At 48.6% G+C, this 21,959-nt stretch overlaps 1 protein-coding gene across 6 annotated transcripts in view; it reads right to left on the minus strand.

The window, feature by feature from the left end:
- CUX1 (cut like homeobox 1) overlaps nt 1–21,959 on the minus strand; it is a 377,925-nt gene that overhangs the window by 203,813 nt on the left and 152,153 nt on the right. For all 6 annotated transcript variants that reach the window (XM_061209658.1, XM_061209657.1, XM_061209656.1 and 3 more), the window contains exon 3: nt 1,722–1,769. In XM_061209658.1, the coding sequence (XP_061065641.1) occupies nt 1,722–1,769 (48 nt within the window). The remainder of the gene's footprint in view (nt 1–1,721; nt 1,770–21,959) is intronic.

Below are 21,959 nucleotides of genomic sequence, written 5' to 3' on the forward strand. Positions count from 1 at the left end.
TGCAATGGAGAGCAGTTATAAAAGACATTTTAGGGGTAACGGGAAATTTGATTTCGGATAGAATATCAGATATTATGAAATTCGTGTTATTTTCCCACGTGTGATACTCGGGGTTACTGTGCAAATGCCCTTGATTTTAGGAGACGCCCACGTCGCTGAGGGCGTGGGGTGGCCGGCCGGCTGCAACTCACTTCCAAATGTGGAGCAAAGGGGTGGGGGGGGGGGCAAACGTGGCACAACGCTGACAGGTGAGGAGTCCGGGTAAACGGTGCTCAGCTGTTTGTTATACCAGTCTTTCTACTTTTAGGTAGGTTGGAAATTCTTCAGAAAGAATGAAAAACAAGCAAACAACGGAAACAGCGCCCTGAGCTATTTCAACCGGAGAAACACTAAGCTGACGCGTCTCACAAAAGCTGCTGAACAGGTAGAAGAAGAGCTTAGATCACATGTGGGCAGGTGTAAGGTGATGGCTTTACTCAGAAAATGAGGGTTTGGAGATGTAAGTCTGAGGAAAGGGCAATTCAAGTCCTTCCGAGACCTGGGCTACTGATGTCCTTCTGTGCCTTAGGGAGCCAAGCACGGGGTAGGGGGGGACTTCCTGCGGCAGGAAGTTATAAACAGAGAGAGGAGCCCCGCCTGCACTGCTCTCAAATCTGCAGCCATCACCAGCCTCACTGCGGCTGCTGCCCTCACATGCAACCCTCGCCGTCCTGGAATCGCCTCTCCGGCCTCCGCCGCCTCCTTGGATCCCGCGCCTTCCGCTGTCACCCGCGTGCTCAAGAGTTTGCCAAATGGCAGCCCCGATCTCCCGCTGGGAGCTCGGGGGGGCCAGGATCCCAGACTCTTGGCACTCCCCAACTCGCCCCCTCACTTCCCCGCATCCAGCCCCTCCTCCTGGGCTCTCTGTTGAGTTGGGAAGCTGCAGGAACACAAAATTTCTAAGATCCCACCAGCGTGGGTTCCTTAGAGGACTTGTAAACAGTCTCGCTCCTTCTCCTCGCTGTCATTACTGGGTCATCATTCCTACAGGAGAAGCTGAGAGGGACTAATTCCCCGACACTAACATCATTTCTGGTTTTCTGAAATTCACCGAGGGTCTACACAAAGGGCAGAGAAGGAGCAGGCGTGTCACCCACCCAGACTGCCCGCGTAATCTGTGATGAACAGCATTCAGGGCACACAGGTCTCAGATGACCGGCCGCCTGCCTGCCACCTTGCCTGGCCCTTCTCTGGAAGGATCCATGAGAATACGTTCCTTATACTGAGCCCAAACCTACTCCTCGTGGCTTCTGCCTGTGAAGTTCCTCTTTCCCCCACGGCTGTGCATGAAGGCACCAGACTGACGGAGCACATCCTTTCTGCGTGGGAGACGTCGTGGCTGCAGCCCCCAGCCAGCTCAGGGGACCAGTGAGCTCGGGGAGGTCTGTGGGCTCCGAGGCTGGGGTCTGAACAAGCCCAACGCCGGCCACTGCTCCCCGGATTCCTCCGCGGCTTCTGACATCCCGAATCCCGCCTCCCCGCCCACGTGGGCTTTAATCGCAGAATCGGTGGAAACCTCACTTTGAGGAGCCCGTCAGCTGCACGTGGATGGGTCGGTGCGGCTGGGGAGGCTCCCTCCGAGCCAAGCACCTTCTGCCAGTGGCACGCACTTTACGAGAACAGGAAGAAAGCGTGATGAACAGAAAGGCGGCTCAGGATGCAAAAGAAACATAAACGCTTACCTCCCCTTGGAAGCTCTTCAGCAGCGGCGCTACCTGCTTGCGCAAATCCTGGGGCGAGAAGGTGGGTCAGGAAGCAGCCATGGGAGAAGAAAAGAGAAGGAAACATTCGTTAAGGTCTCCCCAAAACAGCTTCGAATGCGGTGCTGGTTACCATTACATAAAGCAACCCCGGTGCCTCTCCTGTCCCGTTCCCTCCCTCATACACGTAAATAACGCCAACCGTGCCCCATTGTTTAAATGAACTCACTTAAGAATACCACTAAGCTTTATTTTCTCTGAGTCCTGGTTATATACACCTCATTTTGAACGTGCTGTGGACTAAAGTTTTTGCTGGTGTCAGTCTAAGACAATTTGCTTAGAATACCATAGGATATTATAAGGTGGGTTTGATTTGCTTGTATCTGAAGTGGATTTGGGTCACCATCCTGCATTTTAGCTGCTACTTTTGGGCACTATTCATGGGAGGTACATGGATTTTGAATCCATGTCTGATACAGTCACTGGAAATTTTATCCTAAGCCACCAGTACCCGTTTCAGAACCTGCGAACATTTTATCTTATTTAAAATGAAGTAATTAACTAATGCACAACATAGTGATTACAGTCAACAATACTGTATTATAAACTTCAAAGTTGCTAAGAGATTAGATCTTCACTGTTCTCAGCATAAAAGGAATACTAAGGATGTGACGTGATAAAGGTGTGAGCTAATGCTACTATGGCCATTATACTGTAACACATAAATGGTTGTACAAACCAACATGTTGTACACCTCAAACTTACACAGTCTTACATGTCAACTCTATCTCAACTTTTAAAAAATAGAAAAAAAATGAAGTAACAGAGAAAATACTTCAAACACTTTGAAAGGACTCGTATAAGGCAACATCTCCTTTACTGAGAGCTGGGGCATATAAGGTATTTACTGAGCCCGATCTATGTGCCAGACCCGGTTCAGTAAGTCTGGGCCAAGGCCTAAGCATCTACATTTTTCTGAAGCTCCGAGGCTGATGCAGACGCCCAAGTAAAACTGACTAGTATTGGTAAAGGTGTACCACTCCAACCATAACATGGGGAGAAAGTAAAACATTATTTCAGAAAAAGAGCCCCTGTGCTGTGGGAGAACATAAGAGGAAGGATAAATTCAGGTTAAGGAGATGAAGAGCAGTGTCGCAGGGGAGGCAGCATCTGAGCTGGGAAGACAGGTAGGATTTTTGTAGGGGCCAAGGAGAGGGCTCGGGGACACGAATCCTTGGCCTCTCTGCCTCTGGAATGCTGCAGCTCTCTACGCAGCCCTGGCCCTGGGCCTACTCAGGCCCTGAGCTGAGCTGTGTGTACACACGGGCTCGCTGGCATCTGCTCTTTTGGTAACTGCCTTTTGTGTTCCTTTAGCCAAGCACCCAAATGAAAGGGGCCTCCATCCCATGCTCTGAATCCAGCTCGAGACCACAGCGCACGGCTCTGCGGCATTAGGAAGAACGACGGCTCCAGGTATCCTGTGCTCCACTGTTCTTTGTGGTTTCCCTCTGGACTGGGGCCTGTGACATTTTGGTGCCAGGAAGCCCTTCTAAGAATCTGAGGACAGCTATCGACCTTCGCCTCTGGGAGAAAACTCTGCAAATTACTTCACTGAGGGCTTCCTAACGCCTACCTACAGACCCAGGTGAGGCTCCCTTGTTCCAGCCCATGCGGTTGTATACAGTTGCCACCAGCTCTTTATGTTCAAATGTAACTTGATTAAATTAAAAAATTCAGCTTCTCAGTTGCAGGAGCCACATTTCAAGTACTCAGTAGACAGGTGAGGCTGGTGGCCACGGCACTGGAATGCAAAGACACAGGACATCTCCACCGCTGCAGAGTGACCTAACAGACAGGGCTGTACCATAAGCTCTTTGTCAAACATAATTAACCCACATTGATTTGTATTGTAACCTGTGAAAGTACTTGCTCAAGAGGAATTATAGTTTCCCCTTTGATTATACATTTTCCGATAGGTTGCGTCCTTAAAGGTGACTTCCTTGGAGAAGTCCTTTTGTTCCTCCATTGGGTCATTTTCTCTATTTTTACACCAAACTCCATGGCAAAAAAATAATCAAACTCTTTGCCAGCCTCTTCTTAAATAAATAAGGCTATCTGCGGTAAGCACGGTAATGGCCCCCAAAGATGTCCATGTCCTCATCCCCAGAACCTGTGACTCTGTTAGGTTACATGGTAAAAGGGACTTGGCAGATGTGATTAGGTCAGGGACCTTGAGTTGGGGAGATGACCCTGGAGTATCCAGGTGGACCTGATGTAATCGCAACGGTCCTGATGAGAGGGAGGAGGGGGGTGAGAGTCAGAGGGGATGTGAGATGGAAGCGGAGGTCAGAACAACGGAGGGCACAAGCCAAGGCTCGCAGGCGGCCTGAGAAGCTGGAGGAGGCGAGGAGACCATTCTCCCCTGGAGCCTCTACAGGAACGCAACTCTGCCCGGTAAAACCCATTCCGGACTCTGACCTCTGGCGCTGTCAGATGACAAGTTTCTATTGTTCTCGGCCACCCAAGTCTGGTAGTTTGTTACAGCAGCAATAGGAAACTAATACACTATCTCATTTAGCCCACTGTGCTTTTCGGCCACATAGAGGATAAGATAGAACACCGAAAGGGAGAGTGAGGGGCAAGAGGCTGCCAAGGGTGAAGAGTGACGGAGGAAAGATGATGGGCTGGCCCCAGGCAGGGTCAGAAAAGCCTACGTTTCCATCAGGAGGAATAAGCCTGGCTTCTTCGGGAGAAACTCGGCCGCTGCAGGTAACTACTCAGGAGGTCTACACACAGGGAGCTCACTGTGCCCCGGGAGGGGGTGACATGGCCTGGATTCTCTGTGGGGGGGGGGGGGGGACGTGAAGGTGGAAACAGCCCTCAGGACTCTGAGGCGGGTGGGCCAGTCCCCTTGCCTCCCCCAGGAAGGGACAAGCAGGCAGCATGATCGCACTGAGCTACTTAGGTCACAAACTGCAAACACAAGATGATGGATGGAGTTTGCTGTTCGATTTCCCAAAAGGCTGACTGTGAGGAAGGCGATTCGTTACTGAGGTGTCATGTATCGCCGGGGTCCACACTAACCACAGGTGGGGGGTAAAGCGCGTTAACGGTGCGCGCCCTCGCTCGCACAGGGGTGTGGCGAATCTTCCCCTCAAAAGGCCACAGACTCATATTAATCTAATTTAAAAATAAGACATGAACAGGTCAAGGATGAGAACCTCTACGCAATGCTTGCCTCCCAACTGCTGGTGGGAAGCCACGGGTTTCGGGTGGTCTCTGACTTACCAGGGAGCCCTCAGGTGGTCTGGGAGCCATGGGCGTGGGCTGAGGGCCTGCCTTGCTCCATGTGACGGCTGGTAGCACCTGATGGCCCTCGGGCTCTTGAAAGGGGGACCCCTAAGGCCTCCAACACACCTGAACTGGATACTGCAGAACCGGAAGCAGCCAGGCTCTGAGGTCAGGCATGGGCTACGCTTCCTGTCTCCTCTCACTCCGAGTCTGTGAAGGGGGCTGTAATCAGTCAGGAGTGTACCCTCCTCCTTCCAGACTGGGGGTTGCTTGAGGGCAGGGGATGGGTTTTGGTCACGCCCCCTCCCTCCAACTCCAGCATCCAACGCGGGGCTGGGGGATATTTTGCTGAGGAAACCTAGGCCCGAGGGGCCTTAAATCCAGAAGGGTGGACTACAGAAGCCGGTTATAGTACACGCCAGGGCCCTTGTCCCAGAGAGGCCCCCCACGCAGCCTGCTCCCCCCAGCGCACAGCAGCGAGGGCTGCAGGGCGGCCCTGGGCTGGGTGCACAAGGCACCCTCTGAGGCCACGGACCGGTCAGCAGAAAGACCTCTGTTGCCTCTGCCTAGAACAGGCTGGTCACACAGAGGGGGAACTCAGAGGGCATGGAATGGGTGCATGAGCAAATAAATAAGAGCAAACAATCTCTCAGAGTGTGTTAAGAACCAGCAAGAGAGAGACTGCCCCGCCTGGATGTGAGCCCTCGAGGCTGGGGTCCATCTCCCAGGCCAGCGCTGCCAGCACAGAGTGCCAGCCACCTGTGTGACGGACAACGTTCAACAGCTCCCTTCGAAATGCAAAAAGAAACAGAGGAAATCAATTTTAGTTTCACTTCACCCAATATATCCAAAATATTGTCATTTCCTATGTAACCAATATAAAAATTATTAACGAGATAGTGTACGTTCTTTGTTGGTATTAAGTCTTTGAAACCGGGGACGCATCCCCCCACCTCTCCGTTTGGACTGGCTGCATGTCAAGTGGCCCCTCGTAGCCGCACATGGCCGGTGGCCACCACGTCGGGCAGCTCGGGGCTAAGCGATGTGCTCACGGATCAGGGCTCTCCTGGGGGAGACGGTTAAGGCTGGCGAGCCCCCCACCCCCCGACGGCCAGAGGGAGCGGTGAAAGAGCCAGAATCAGGAGAAGGAGGAGAGTCGGGGGAACACAAGGTCAAAAGGAGGCAGTTTCAGGAGGGAAAAGGTACTGGTGTCAAATGTTGCCACAGACACCGGGCCTGGGAACACCGTTGGGTCGAACATCCAGGAAGCGCTGAGCGCAGCTGAGTAGAGTCGGGGGCTGGAAACCAACGTGTGAGGGGCTGAGGAAGAGGCTGCAGTGAGTGTGAGGTGGAGGAAGAAGCGAGACAGGGTTGGGGAGCCCCACGGGGAAGGGGGTCGCGGGCGGAAGTTAATGACAGTTCCCATCTGGCGAGTGTCCAAGTGAGTGAGGGGCTTCAGATACAGGTGTTCATTTGATTTTCACTATAACTCTGCCAACCGAAGGGACTGGTACCCACACGTCACAGACAGGGATGCCTGAGGCTCTGAAAGGGAAGGAGATTTGTCCAAGTTCGCACAGCGGGAAGAGTCAGGATGTGAACCCAGAGCTCTCTCCAAGGCCCATGCCACACAGAGATTTTGTAAAGGAATCCATCACCTCGGACACCAGCACTGTGGGGGGCACACACGGACCACTCAAAAGGCTTGTAATGGGCCCAAACTCGGAGGGGAAACGGCGAAGCTGGATGGGGTCATGGAATGTGAGAGCTGGTAGGGCCAAGGCATTTGAGACCCTGCAAAGAGAAGAGGAGGGAGAGCCGGAGTGGAGGTGCAGCCTTGGGGGCAGGCACCCGGGAGCCCTGGCGCTCAGCCCACAAAAGAGCGCCTCTTGGGCTTTCCTGGTGGCGCAGTGGTTGAGAATCTGCCTGCCAATGCAGGGTACACGGGTTTGAGCCCTGGTCCGGAAAGATCCCACATGCCGCGGAGCAACTAGGTCCGTGAGCCACAACTACTGAGCCTGCACGTCTGGAGCCTGTGCTCCGCAACAAGAGAGGCCGCGATAGTGAGAGGCCCGCGCACTGCGATGAAGAGTGGCCCCCGCTCGCCACAACTGGAGAAAGCCCTCGCACAGAAACGAAGACCCAACACAGCCAAAAATATAAATAAATAAATTAATTAATTAAAAGAGCGCCTCTTACTCGGCTCGCCCCGGGTCCACCCCAAGCCCCGCCAGACTGCACAGGGCCAGCCTCATGAGAGCACCAGCTTTGAGAAGTTCAGCAGATGGCAAAAGTATTTCTAGAGCGCTCCAGGGTGGTGGAAGAGCCACGCCTCTCATAATGATAGTAAATAAAGTAAACTGGTCTCCGCTGCCCCTGGTCTTAACCAGCCCAGTATAAAAAATCGTGTCTTTGGGCATAATCGCGTCTCACGGCAGACCTGCTAAAATAACCTCTTAAGATGTTAAAGCTGGATGTGTGTGTTTGTACTCAAGCACACACATCTATCTGAAGACAGCTGGAGGGAAAAAAGGCCCTAAATATTCACACCCATACACAAACAAAGTGATGTACTTGGAGTCACCAGCTAAAAAAATCACTCATTCCCATTTTATTTTGGGCACTCTGAGAAATTCCTTATCTAATGCTGCTACCTCCAAATATTACCTGGTTTAGTACCAAACTAAGAACCCAGAACCAAGGATGCTGACTTCTGACCTGTGGACCGCTCCGTCACTGGTTAGTGAGGACATGACATGCTGCATTGTCCTTTTTTATAAATAAATAAATAAATTAATAAATTAATTAATGGCTGCGTTGGGTCTTTGTTGCTGCGCGGGCTTCTCATTGTGGTGGCTTCTCTTGTTGCAGAGCACGGGCTCTAGGCGTGCAGGCTTCGGTAGTTGTGGCTCACGGGCTCAGTAGTTGTGGCACATGGGCTTAGTTGCTCCGCAGCATGTGGGATCTTCCCGGACCAGGGCTCGAACCCGTGTCCCCTGCATTGGCAGGTGGATTCTTAACCACTGTGCCACCAGAGACGTCCCTGCATTGTCCTTTTAGAACAGGGTGCCCTTTGCTCTCTGGACAGCACCAAAAACTACAGCTGTTACCACTCCCAGTCATCGCAGGGGACCACGTGTCCTTCTGTGCAACTGCAAACTGAAGAAAACGGGGTCCACGCCAATCAAAACCCCACTGGCGGGACTTCCCAGGTGGTGCAGTGGTTAAGAATCCGCCTGCCATTGCAGGGGACATGGGTTCGAGCCCTGGACCGGGAAGATCCCACATGCCGCGGAGCAGCTAAGCCCCTGAGCCACAACTACGGAGCCTGTGCTCTAGAGCCCGCGAGCCACAACTACTGAAGCCCACACGCCTAGAGCCCGTGCTCCACAGTAAGAGAAGCCATCGCAATGAGAAGCCCGCGCACCACAACAAAGAGTAGCCCCCAGTTACCGCAACTAGAGAAAGCCCACGCGCAGCAACAAAGACCCAACGCAGCCAAAAATAAATAAATTAATAAATTAAAAAAAACAAACAAACAGAAAACCCACTGGCGTGAATGAGAATTAGGAAATTAACACAAGGTTAAGAAACTTAAATTTAGGGTTACCACACTTAATTCAGCAACAGGTTTTTCAGTGCTGTTTCAAATTTTCTTCAATTCTGTATCATTTACTGAGCAGAAAGCAGCAAACATCTTAACACGTAGAGAGCGATGCCCTTTAGATTATTAATATCGGATGTCTGTTGGCAAAACCAGAGTACTGCATTGCGACCTTCTCTCCCTGGAGCACGTGGCAAATAATAAGCGATGTTTATCGAGAGGTGCTTCTATGTGAAAAGCATTTTCATTAGTCTCCAAACCACTGATTCACAACTCATTTTTTAGGTCAGAAAACTGAACAGCAAAATGCTACTGAGGAATTTTCTATCTAATGACTACTGCTGGAGAAACCATTCAGATTTAAAAGCAAAACAGAAATAAAATTATGAAATCACCACGCAGTATTCAGTCACACCTGTGAGGTGCCAGCGAGAAACACAAGACACACAGTCTCTGAACCCAGATGGTCTGAACCTTTGACCCTCTGCCCATTTTGAGCACTTGGGTGGTCTCTGGAAGGCTCTGTTCCCTCTTTGGGACCTGGCACTCTCAATACCCATGACACTTCTCCCATCCACACTGACACGTGATGCCAGGACCGGCATCACAGAATCTCATACCGTGGATTCAAATCTGGTGGCTACCCAGGCCCACCTCTGAGTCTGGGAAAGAACGGTGCCCAGGACATGGCTGTTTAGGTTTGGAAGGACAAGCAGATGAAGGGCAATAGCCAGGCCACACGTGTCAACAAGAAGAGGCTATGAATTACAAATGCATCTTCCGGGAATTCCCTGGTGGTCCAGTGGTTAGGACTTGGCGCTCTCACTGCAGGGGCCCAGGTTCAATCCCTGGTGGGGGACAAGCCGCATGGCTCGGGTGGGGGGAAAAAATGCGTCTTCCAAGTCATAAAATGATCTCTATTTCCAGAAGATTCTAAAGTCCAGATTTCCCGACATGTTTTACTCAGTTTTACAATGCCCTTTTCCCTTTCCCTTTTGCTTCTCTGTAACTCACGTGTGTTTCTCTGGAACGACTCTGCCTACATTGAAGACTCCGACCGTCTGACTGCGTCTCGGTGGCACCTTGTCCTCTGTGGCACAGACCAGGAGTGCGGCCCTGTTTCCTTCGGTGACAACAGGGTCTCCCCAAGAGCACTGGGGGCAGCGTGGAGGGTACCTGTTAAAGGCTCTCCTTTGTGACTCCCGCAGGGCTGCCAGCATCCCTGCCCCAGTGCGGGTGCAGCAGCCGTTAGGGACCCAGCCCTGCGGCATCCACAGAAGTGGCTTCATCCCTCCGGCTTCTGTTTCAGAACCACCTTGGCCCGGGGTAACTCTTAGCCTCTCCCTCTCTCCTGGTCTTAGCTCACATTTCCTTCACTGTGTTCAGGTGGGGAAGGAGTTTAACCGTTGACAGGGGCCAGGCAAAAATATAAGCCTGGCGGGCATTTAAAACCCTAGGAAATGCTTATGCATGAGCAGGTTCCATGCTTCAAACCTGCCCGGAGCTGAAAATATCTCCAAATGAATTCACTAATCCCTCCTCGTTACTCAGGCCTCAAAACAAGGACATTCTGACTGGAAAATGTTTTAGGTGTTTATTCAAAGAAAATCATTCTATCACATAGCCTATTTCACTAAGTTTGATACCGTCAAATGTAAGAGGTACTGTTATTTCATGCCACACCAAGGGGAAAAAAATGCTGCTTATTCAACTGTGATGTCACTGATTTTCATCCTCGCTCTAATGTAGATGGTGAAATGTGTAAAAGTGTATCTATTATAATTGATAAAATATGGCCACAAAATGAACTAAAGTTAAAATAGATCCCAAGTTGTTTTTATTTTTAAATGACATGGCCTATATTTTAGGTAGTGGAGCCGCATTTTTTAAAAAGGGCTCTTGTCTTTTAGAGATACCTACTAAAATATTTATGGATGAAATATGGTTTCTGTTTCAAAATAATTTAATGGGAAGGGGTAATGGGTGAGAATAAGGATGACACAAGTGTGTGTTGATTGGCGGATGATTATTATAGATGGAGGACGGGACATGGGATTCATTGTATTCTTCACCTTGGCCTGTGTATGTTTGAAATATAAAAGGTTTCCAAAACACTATATTTCACTCTGAGACCCGCGAAGCCTTCAGCTGACCAATCACATAAGACAGGCCCAGAGAGAATTACGAGACTGGCGTGAGGGACTGTTGCTCTTAAATTACAACCAAGCAACTAGTTGTCTCCTTCATCAGGTTAACCTGGAAATCTAGGGTCGTCTGGTCCAATCTCCTGCCCGAGGTAGGGGACCCGTGGTGTCCTGGCCACACGGCTCACCCTCCCAAGGCCACTCTGTCCCTCCTGGGACAGTCCTGGTGCGAGACTGTGCCTCACTGTGGAATCGGGAGTTTTCAAATACCGGCTCCAGGCACCACCTACCAAAGGCTGACGTTCGGAGGGAAGCTCTCCTGAGCACAAATGATGTTATTACTAGTAGCAATTTGTTGGTAAATAAATCACTTAAAAAAAAAAAAAGAAAAGAAAAAAGATCAGATTTGAAGTGATTGCACTGTCACTGACTTGCTTAATAACGCATTTTCTTAGGGAGATCAGAGAAGCGGTTCCCCACACCCCTGGGTTGACCAGGGGACCGAGAATGGTTGAGCCTTCCTCTTCTGGGCCTGGTGACGGAGCCCTGCACGTATCTGAGGGCCCAGCTCACGTCTTTCCAACACCTTCCTCTGCGCCCCGAATCTTCTCTCTGGACCAAGTGCCACTCTCCCCGCTCCTGTGTGACAAATCTCGGCACAGCCCTCCTGCCTGGGGTCCTCGCTCCAGGGTCTCGTGCTCCCCATTCTGGACACGTTGTACGAGCAGCACCTACAAAGCCCTTAGTCATGTTGGAACAAAGTTCCAGAGAAGAAGAAAGGAATGGGGTCCTCAAGATGGCCACGGACAATACCCACTGCATCTCCCAGCGACCTTGGCTACCCCAGAATAAAGGTTCTAGGCACTAGATATACAGATTATACAGATGCCAGATAGGAGCATTTGAATGGAATAATTTCTTTTTAAATCAAGAAATTTCCATAGAGAGTGTTTTCATAAAGAGAAATGCAAAAAAGTTTAATTTTGGAAACGGGGTCCATCATTTATAAATACATTAAAACATAGTAGATACAACATTGGATATAAGTACTGCAGTTTAACAACTGCAACTTTACTAAAAAGTAAGAATAGCAAATTGGTGACTTTTTTTTCAACCAAGATATTTAATCAAACTGAAACAAGAAAACGACCCCCTTTCTACAACTTAGAGCCCAAACACTGAAGACATATTGTTCAAAAGCATCTAGCTACTGATTCTTCCTTCTGATGTCCATGGAATTCTAAAATATCCTGCTGATGGCTGAATCATCCTTATTAATAAAGAAAAACCTACCAGTGTGTCATATCTAGGGCTAGTCTTATTGACTGTAGTATACCAACCTGCTTTCTTATTGATAAGCCATCTCTTCCAAAAATAACCTCTCTGCATATTTGTCAAGTCTATTTTTATAAGGTCCTAATGGCACCAATGAGAGAATCATAATTATCCACAAAAGAAAGATAGTTCTTGGTACTTATGTCACTGAAGATGGCTGGAATTCTCCCTTTACCGTGTATACAGGAGCACAGACCAGGTATGGAGTTTTGCAGGCAAGACAATATATATTGTATAATGCACAGATTGTAGAACTCAACTTAAAATGCAGTTCAGTGAAAAGTGAAGTTTCTCTTTGTTCCAGGATCCTGAAACCTTCGCTTCCCACCCCATCATCTAGAGATGAGTCATGCAGCTATCAATGGAGCACCCTACTTCCGGTTACTTTTAGAGATGAACACGTACTCCTTCCAGCCTTTGTGATAGAAAAGAGTAATTTTAAATGGCATTTAAGCTGAAGTGTTAAATAAAAAATATCTTTCTATACAACAGCAGACAGTATGTCCTGGCAATTTCTCAAAGACTTTTAGTTCACAGATTTGAGAAAATTCCATTAGCTTTAATTATTTATCAGGAGTCAATTTAGATTATGGTTCTTGACCTATTTTTACAGTGTATGGGCCACCCGGCAATGAAATAAATGAATAGTCCTTTTTCTACAATGGTTGATTTTTCTGAGATAATAGAAATCGAGTTGAAAGAAGGAATGAAACCCCAAACATGTAGTTAGCACACTATATAACCTGCCACGCTGCCTTTGTAGCTGGATAAAATGCACATCTTTGTGAGTTTTTTGGTTATTAAATAAGATTACCTTGAAAGGGATAAACTCACTCATGCTATAATTTCTTCCCATTTAAATTTCTTTGCTCCATTTAAAACATGTTCTGTATCTCGGCAGAAAGGCTCTAATACTGATGGATGTGCCTTCAGCGCTGTGCCTAATAAAACTGCATAATGGGAAGGCCTGGCTTTGTGGAGCTGAGCAGAGGGGAGCTCGTGCAGGGCTTGAATGGAGGGTTCCTGGGGCTGAGTGGCAAGGACCAGCTGAGGGCATCCGTAGGCAGAGGATGGACACCCAAGGAGCCTGGCAGAGCAGAGGACCGCTGAGCTCCTGGGTAACAGCAAGTGGTGGTCTTCTTTAGCGAGACTCGTTTGATGATGAAAAGTGGCAGGTTTATCAGATGGGTGATGCCCGAACCTGGCCCTAAGGTGATGAAGGATGAGGATGGTGCCTGGGACACAGATTCGAGATGCACAGAGGCTCTGGTTTGAAGGTAGCACGTGGCGGCAGCTCAGTGGTACGGGAGAGCCCGAATGCCCCTAACGGTGGGGTCTGGGACCCCTGGATGCCTCAGACCCTTCCAGGGGTCCATGAGGTCAGAACTATTTTTGCTGTTTTCCTTTTCCACTCTCATTCTCATAGAGATGCCCAGTGGAGTTTTCCAGACACTGTGTCACGTGTGATGATGTCATCACCCTGAACTGTTGGCACGTGTGCTTGTGATTTCTTGTGCTTTAAACACGTCTCTAACATGGTCACTACTGATAGATACGCACACGGACACAAACGCTCTCTGGAACCCTCAATATTAAGAGACCAAAATGTTTGAGAAGTAGCAGCTTTAAGCTTTTAGTCTCGGAGCGGAGAACTGGTCGTGGTCCAGAGGTCAAGCCTGTGGGTCCACCGATGACTTGCTGGTGTCCCTTGAAGCAGCTGGGCCAGCCAGCCGCCTCTGGGCCCCGGAACCCTCCCCTGCGTCTCGTGGCACCTGGCTCTCCCGGCCTGAGCTGGCATCACGCCTGCCGGTGGCGCAGGGACTTCCTGCAGGACTCTTGTTGGCCAGGAGTTCAGTGGTGGGGCCGGGAAGGGGGCCACCTCAGGTTCCTCTAATTCTCTAATTATGTCTGACTTGCCTTTAGGTCTGATTTCAAAATATTCTTCCAGGTCCCTTTCTGAAAAAAATGCTCGTGTCTAAACCTTGAGTTTTATTTCAGAACTATGAAAATACTGCTGTGATTTGTTTATGTATCTACACATCAATAGGTTTTGAGTTTGTCAAAGAGAAGAACCACCACGTATTATACACGTAATCTATTATAAAAGCATTTGAGCATTTACTCCGCGCAGTGAATGAGCTAGCTGCAGTCCCTGCCCTCCTGGGGCTCACCTCCTAGTGCGGACGGTGAACGAAGTCTAGACAGATGCCCAGTAGACTGTTGAGGGGCCTACACACCCCGACTCCATTCCTGGGACCATTGATGGTGCCAGGCCCAGAGGAGACACTCGTGAATACTTGTGGATTGAATGAGTCAACAAAAGATGCTCTTCCCAGAATCACCACCAAGCTGACCCTTCATGGGACCTGCTGCAAAGGGGATCCACGTGCTAGACGGGACGTGCCTGAAGTGCCTTTTTACCCTGGGACCCTCCAAAAGGAACCAGGAAGTGTGACTCCCACTTGCCCACACACCCGCACTGTGTCATTTACTCTGGATCTTCGGCCCTGCTGACATTTAGACAAATGGGCTCTCTCGGATTAGCACGCAGATTAAGCCTTCAGTTTAGTGCTTCTACTTCTAGGAATTTATCCATCAGGAAGATCAGAGATGTAGGCAGAGATCTATGTATAAGAACGCTTAGCATGTGTTCGGAAGAGAGAAAAATCAGAAATAATGTAGGTGCCAACAGTAGGGGGTTACTTATTAAATAAACTTTTGTTAAGCAATGCAGCGGCACATTAGGTAGTCAGTAAAATTATTTTTCAAAGGACAGCTAATACCATGGACTAATGCACATGACTGCCATCTGTTCAACAAATATTTGTCAGGTAGATGTTATAGGCCCCCAGGCACCGTTACAGGTGCTCCTTCAATCATGAGCAAAACCAATCGGTCCCTGCGCCTCGTGGGGCGCCCGTCTAGCAGGGAGAGGGACGTTAGTCACTGACCACCCACAGGACTGCACTCCACGTGGTCAGCCCTGTAAAGAGGAGGGTCGTGGCGCTGGGGGTATGTTTATGAAGCCGACCTGGCTGGGGCAGCAGGCACTTCCTGCAGGACGGAGGAAGCGGCGCCTGAGCCCAGATCTGGAGGATGATCAGGGGTTTAAATGGGGAGAAAGAGGGGAAAAGAAGCCATAAACTGCAAGATGGGTTTACAGTATGACCCCCACGTTGTAAAAATGAATAAACGCACATCTGTACGTGTTTGGAAAAGGATGGCGAGACCTACGTCAGGGTTAAACAGTAGATGAATGGGATTATGGCTTATTTTTCACATCTTCGGCTTTAAATAAATTATATCCTTTTAACCTCAAAAGCGTTCTTTTAAAAATTAAGGATGAGGGTTGAGTGATAGTTCAAAAAAGTAAGATGACTTTAAGGTTTACAGAGCAACTGGGTTACCCCCCGCTGTGGCTCCCCAGTGGCAGAATCCCCAGACGCGGTGCTGTCCACGCGGCCAAGCAAACAGCCAGGCGTTATTTCATCCTGTGCACAGCCCACAAAGAAAATAAATACGGTACCTGCTAATGCATAGCTAAACTAGACATATTTCTCCAAAGGAGAATTATTTTATAAGTACAATAAATATTAGCAGGAAACCTACTGGTCCGCCACATGTTTCACATTTTTTTCATTATATAAAATACTATGGTTGCAGGAAAACCATGCTACAAACGATATGTACAGCATAATCTCTATTGTTTTAACGTATGTAATATTTATGAACCAAAAAAGATTAGAAAGATCTAAAGCATCAGCGCTAACATTTATGTCTTGGATTACAGGTGATTGATTGCTATCTTCTTTAAATGCAAATTTCTGTAATGAACATTCATACTTTTTGTAATCAGAAGATAAAGTCTCAGATCTCAGACAATAATGGGGACACTTAAAACATCATCTCACCAATAAAGATGTTAAAAATATATATATATGTTACCAAACTTACACAAAAAGGAATAAAAGTCAGAACCATGAAAAACAAAACAAAACAAAATATCATCTCAAACCAGCACCAAAGGGGCAGAGACAGACCCCACACACAGATCCTGGACTCAGCAGGCAAATCATAAAACAAGGACAGATTTCACCAAGGAGACAGAAAAAGAAAAGATTTAAAATCAGATCTCATACAGAATGGATAAACAATAAGGTCCTACTGTAAAGCACAAGGGATTATATTCAATATTCTGTGATAAACCATAATGGAAAAGAATTTTAAAAAAAGAATGTGTGTATATATATATATATATATACCTGAATCACTTTGCTGTACAGCAGAAATTAACACAATATTGTAAATTAACTATATTTCAATTAAAAAAAAAATCAGATCTCAGTTGCAGCGTGCGGGATCTTCGTTGCTGCCTGAGGGATCTTTAGTAGCGGCATGTGGGATCTAGTTCCCCGACCAGGGATCGAACCTGGGCCCCCTGCATTGGGAACACGGACTCTTAACCACTGGACCACCAGGAGAGTCCCTCTTTCCCGGATCTGATCTCAGTTTTCTTTGTTTTCCCACCCGAAAGCCTTACTTCAAGTTTATTCATCACTTGTGTGCAACTAGCTTACCTAAAATTAAGCAGCATGGAAAAGATATACCTTTGTCTTGGCTTAATAATCAGTACATATTGTTTACTAATATTTACTCGCTTCATAGAGCTGCTCAGAGGAATAATTAATAACGCACGATGGGAAAATCTACTAGCAGATGCAGAGCACACTGTAAATGCTTTTTCAGACACCCACTCAAACACACACGTGGAAACAAAGGCAGGATCCTTCAGCCACAGGGTCCTGTGCTTTAGCAGCAGAACGAGGTTCTTAGTGACCCCCAGGCAACCAGAAGGCCCCAGAGACAAGGGATCCAAACAGGGATCTTATAATTTTTTCACGCATTTTCTCTTTTGGAAAATACTACTGCATAGGAAATGCAGGCCATAATTTCTTAATTTCTAAATGGAATTATTTATATCATATGGCTGAAAACCAAGCCTAAGAAACATGTGACTCAGTGGCAACTAGGGAATTTAAACCTTTGGAATCAGACTTTATGTTTAAAGATGCTCAGAGGCTTCCCAAGGGATTACCCCAACCTAGCAATTGAGGAGAAACAAAAGCTTCCAGAGCAAAGAGAGACTCCCTGGGGGCTTCCTGGCCTGGGTACACTTCGGCATCCCGGATGGCCAGCTAGCATGCTCCAGGGAGGGGACCCGACTTCACTCCAGCAAAGGAAGTCCATTCGAGGGCACCAAGGAAGCACCTCCTTAGTTTCACCCAGGCTTCTCCAGCAGGCCCTCAGAGACCCCAGAGGTCAGGGATGAGGGTTATGATGCCCGGCAAGGGCGGGGAGGAAGGGTGAGTTACCCATCCCGCTGATCAAGCTGTGGCCTCGAGGCCCGGAGATGATTTCATCCAGTGACTCTCCCGTCTGGCTAGTCTGCACAGCTCGAGGACCCTGTCTAAAACGACATCTTCTTGGGACTGATTTGTTCCGGAAGCACGTGTGTCATTTCAAAATTAGCACATTTCACGGGAAATCCTGGGGGGGATGCGGGTGCCGTGTCGTGGGGATCCCCAGTGTCCCTCACGCTTGCTCTCTGGGATGCTGTAATGTAGCTTCTACAGGCGCGGGGAGGAGCAACCCACTGAGAAGTCCAGCGAGGTCGGGCTCGTCCGGGTTTGCTGCTCGGAGCAGTGCTGTGGGCCCAGATGGCAGGAACCAGGCGCAGCTCGGAAGCCGCTGGGCTCGAAGGAGGTACACGCCTAGGTGCTCATCTGTAACCCTAGGTGCTCATCTGTAACCCTGCCCCCGGAAACGGAGCCCTGAGTTACACCTAACTACCTACACACCTCAGCAAGAAGGGTGTGTCCATGAGCAGTTCAGCCGAAAAAGCTCAGACCCCTCTGTTTCTGGCATGAGAGATAGAGTTGCTGCTGCGGGAACCTACAGAAGAGCTACAGAAAGTTGCTAACACTTAGCGAGTGATTCTGCTTCGGTAAACAAATGGCTTTCAAATACTTTTGGAATTCCTCTTTCTCAGGCCTGTTACCAAATACTTTTACACAGTTGTGGAATTTTCTTTTGAATACACAGCATGGCTTCTTTGTAGTGAAACCATTCAGGAGAGAGATACAGTTTAACAAATTCTATATCTCTTGGCTGAAGCTGTTAGTCCTGCTGATGAATCATTGAGAAGTCCATAAATGCCAAGAGCATCTGCTTGGACTTCTTTTATTACCATATATGGCAAATATACATCTATTTATCTCCCAGCGTCTCAAATTGAGCTTTGGTGTTTTTCCTACCTTATTATTGTTCTTAAAAATTTCTCTCGATCTACAGTTTGGCCACACAAGACAGTACTGCAGTGGCAGTCCTGACATAACCCCAGGCTGGGGTGGTTGTGCTTTTTTCTGGTTTTTTTTTTTTTGGTACGAGGACAGAATGTCTTACATCGGCAAATATTTGAGGTAGGTCAAAGTACCTAGCTATTTATAGTCTTGCTACATCTTAGCTGAACAATATGAGGCTATAAGAATTTAACCTGAATGGGTTTTCTCCCCCAAGGAATCGTGCTTCTTATCACACATTCAGGAATCCGTTGAGAAACAGAGGTTGGCACTTTTTTTTTTTTTTTTAACATATTCGTTAAAGAGATAAATATCAAAAATATTTTCAGGCTTCTAAAAGCTGGCTGTGGGGAAATTCCACGACTGGCTAAGAGTTTAAGAATTCTCTGGTGGAATGCTTCCTGCATGCATGCATGCATTCATTCATTCACTCACTCACCCAATAAACGTGTACTGAGAATCAAGCTTATAGAGATGAGAAGATGAGCAGCCCCAGGTCTGCCCACCCCCAAGGACAGAGTGGGAGCAGGACACATTGTGGGGGGCGGGGGGGGGAGACAGAGTGCGTCAGGTTTCAGAGAGAGATAGCTTTGCAAGTGCCAAGTCTTTTTTTAAAAAATTAATTTTATTTATTTATTTTTGGCTGCGTTGGGTCTTTGTTGCTGTGCGCGGGCTTTCTCTAGTTGCGGTGAGCAGGGGCTGCTCTTCGTTGCGGTGCATGGGCTTCTCATTGCGGTGGCTTCTCTTGTTGCGGAACACGGACTCTAGGCACGTGGGCTCAGTAGTTGTGGCTCGCGGGCTCCAGAGCACAGGCTCAATAGTTGTGGCATGCAGGCTCAGTAGTTGTGGCATGCGGGCTCAGCAGTTGTGGCTCAAGGGCTCTAGAACACAGGCTCAGTAGTTGTGGCACATGGGCTCAGTAGTTGTGGCACATGGGCTCAGTAGTTGTGGCTCAAGGGCTCTAGAGCGCAGGCTCAGCAGGTGCGGCACGTGGGCTTAGCTGCTCTGCGGCATGTGGGATCTTCCTGGACCAGGGCTCAAACCCGTGTCCCCTGCCTTGGCAGGTGGATTCTTAACCACTGCACCACCAGGGAAGCTCTAAAGCGCAAAGTCTTCAGACATAACCTTTAAAAGATGCTGAAGGCCCACAAAAGAGAAGTGAAGAAAACTGGCTGTAGAGCACGGTGTTCAAACATTTAGGTGCCCAACCTCAGGCTGGAAAGATTCACCTGCAGATGTGCACGGGAGCCTAAGACATGTGACTCCATTCCATCAGGTGGCTCCTTGAGACGCTACGTAAACAAAAGGTGTCTGATGGGAATGTTCATATACGTGGAGGACCACTGGAAGGTCCATTTATAAAAACAAATCATGCAAAACCAACAAGATGGTAACCTAAGCTTAAAACTTAATGTGGTGAAATTATTTTGGAAGACCCCTTAGAGGAGTCCTTTCTGGAGTCTTCCAAAATTACCTGTAACAAAATATGTATTTCAAATTCAAGTGTCTGGGCAAAATAATAAAAACTCCCCCCCTCGAGTGAGGGGGCATAATTCAGCGTCCTGCCCTGACTGGGTACCAGCTCCACACGTCAGTTCCCTCCCAGATGGGGTTAACAGAAGAGGTCGCCTCTGACTCCCAAATACCAGCGCCATCCTCAGGAAGCGTCAGAACTTTCGAGAAAGGCATTTCTTGGTGGTGGTCCTGGAGAAAGAGTTCAGGGGAATGAATGGTTTCTGCAGGACAGGGGATCATGGGATCACATGCGCCCTCGTCCGAATGTCCCCCCACGTCGCGCCTGGGCTCGCAGAGCTCTGATGCACCTGCTCTGATGGACCTCTTAGGATTCTTTCTCTGTAACACGAGGCTCTTACCCAGCTCCCCCGACGTGGTAGCAATGCCATGAGAATAGGTGGCACTGTGGACCTACTATAAGATGATATATTCAGAGAGGGCTTCTAGACAAAACATCCTTCTGAGGAGTTATAGAAATAAATTTCAATAAATTGAAATGTAATACATGCCTTGGGCAAAGCAATGTAAACTGACAGTGTCTGAATGGTACCTTCTGGAAGAGTCCTCAGGTTAGCAAGTCACTGGGGTCCACACACACGATCCCCCCCAGAGCTCCATCAGTGTTTCACCGGGGCCTCTTTTGGACACTCTTTTCATGTAGCTATGCACACACACACAGACACACAGGGACACGCGCCAACAAACCAACTACCCCATCACTACCTGTCTCCTTCCTCTTCCCTCCAGACTACACACTCCCCTGGGTGTGGCCTTGTAAACAACAGACGCCCAATACCTACTGTCTGAACACAGATTTGATTCACGAAATGCTGTGCACGGTTCAGTCACTCCGTGAAATCTCCCTTTCTTATGTAAGCACATCTGCAAAGTCATCCTCACAGAAAAATTCAACTTGACCTGGGCTGGAATCTCAGCTCCGCCCTTGAATAGCTGAGTGAATTAGGCTGCTTACTAAACTTTCATCTCTCTGCACCTCAGTCTTCCCTCCTGTTAGGTAGGAAGGATGTCGCTAGCCTTATGAGAACACTGTCTGGCACACAGTAGGCAGCCTGGAAACATTTCTGAATGAATGAACACAGTAGGTCCCGAATGTGGCTGTTACCATGACGATGGCAACGAAGATCATGACCTTGTCCCCGTCCACAGACGCAACGCTCAGAGCCCCTGAACCTCTACATGGTCTGCAAAGTGTACCTTGTTCCAGGTGCGCACTCAGGTAGTCTCACCTGATTGACAACAAGGTTGTCATTTCTTCCCCGGCACTTAGTCGAGGGACTGGCATTTACGGGGCGTTTCCTCCAGGCTGCTGACGTCGGGGTGGCCAGCGCGCTCTCTCAAACCCCTGGGCTCTCAAGTTCTACCCTAGCCGGTCCCTCAGGCTGCCAAGTGCGGCTCATGGCATCTTCCGCAGGGCTTGGCAGACAGGGCTTTCCCAGACAGAGATTTCCAAAGGTGATGCCTGCCTGCTAGTTTGTGGCCAGGGAAGGCCGGTTTCCTCCAGTGTTACCCCAAACTCGGTGCCTTGCCCTCTTCCCCCAGAGGAAATGGAATGACTTCCCATCCCCGTCCCGAGGGCATCCGGCATTTCTACGTCAGGGAATCCGGCGCGGACAGCATGGGAGGCCGTACACCATGTTTTTTTCTTTTTTAAGAGGTCCATCGTTCTGAAAGTTTGGATCAGAGGGATCTTTCGTTTTCAAGCTCCCCACGTGTGCTGGAGACACTCTCTTTATATGTTGTAACATGTACCGAAGAGAGATTAAGCTAAGTGAGGCATGCCATTCACGAAGGCGCACTGAAATTACGCCTGCTAATCTTTTAAATGGCAAGAACATTATGCAATACAAAAGGAATCTTAGTCATTCTAAAGCTTTTACCCAACGAAGGAACTTTAAATTTATAGAAGCACACACGAGAGATAAAGAAGTTCAGAAAGGCTGGGCGAACCGTG

This window comes from Eubalaena glacialis, chromosome 13, assembly GCF_028564815.1.
Source record: "Eubalaena glacialis isolate mEubGla1 chromosome 13, mEubGla1.1.hap2.+ XY, whole genome shotgun sequence".
NCBI lineage: Eukaryota > Metazoa > Chordata > Mammalia > Artiodactyla > Balaenidae > Eubalaena > Eubalaena glacialis.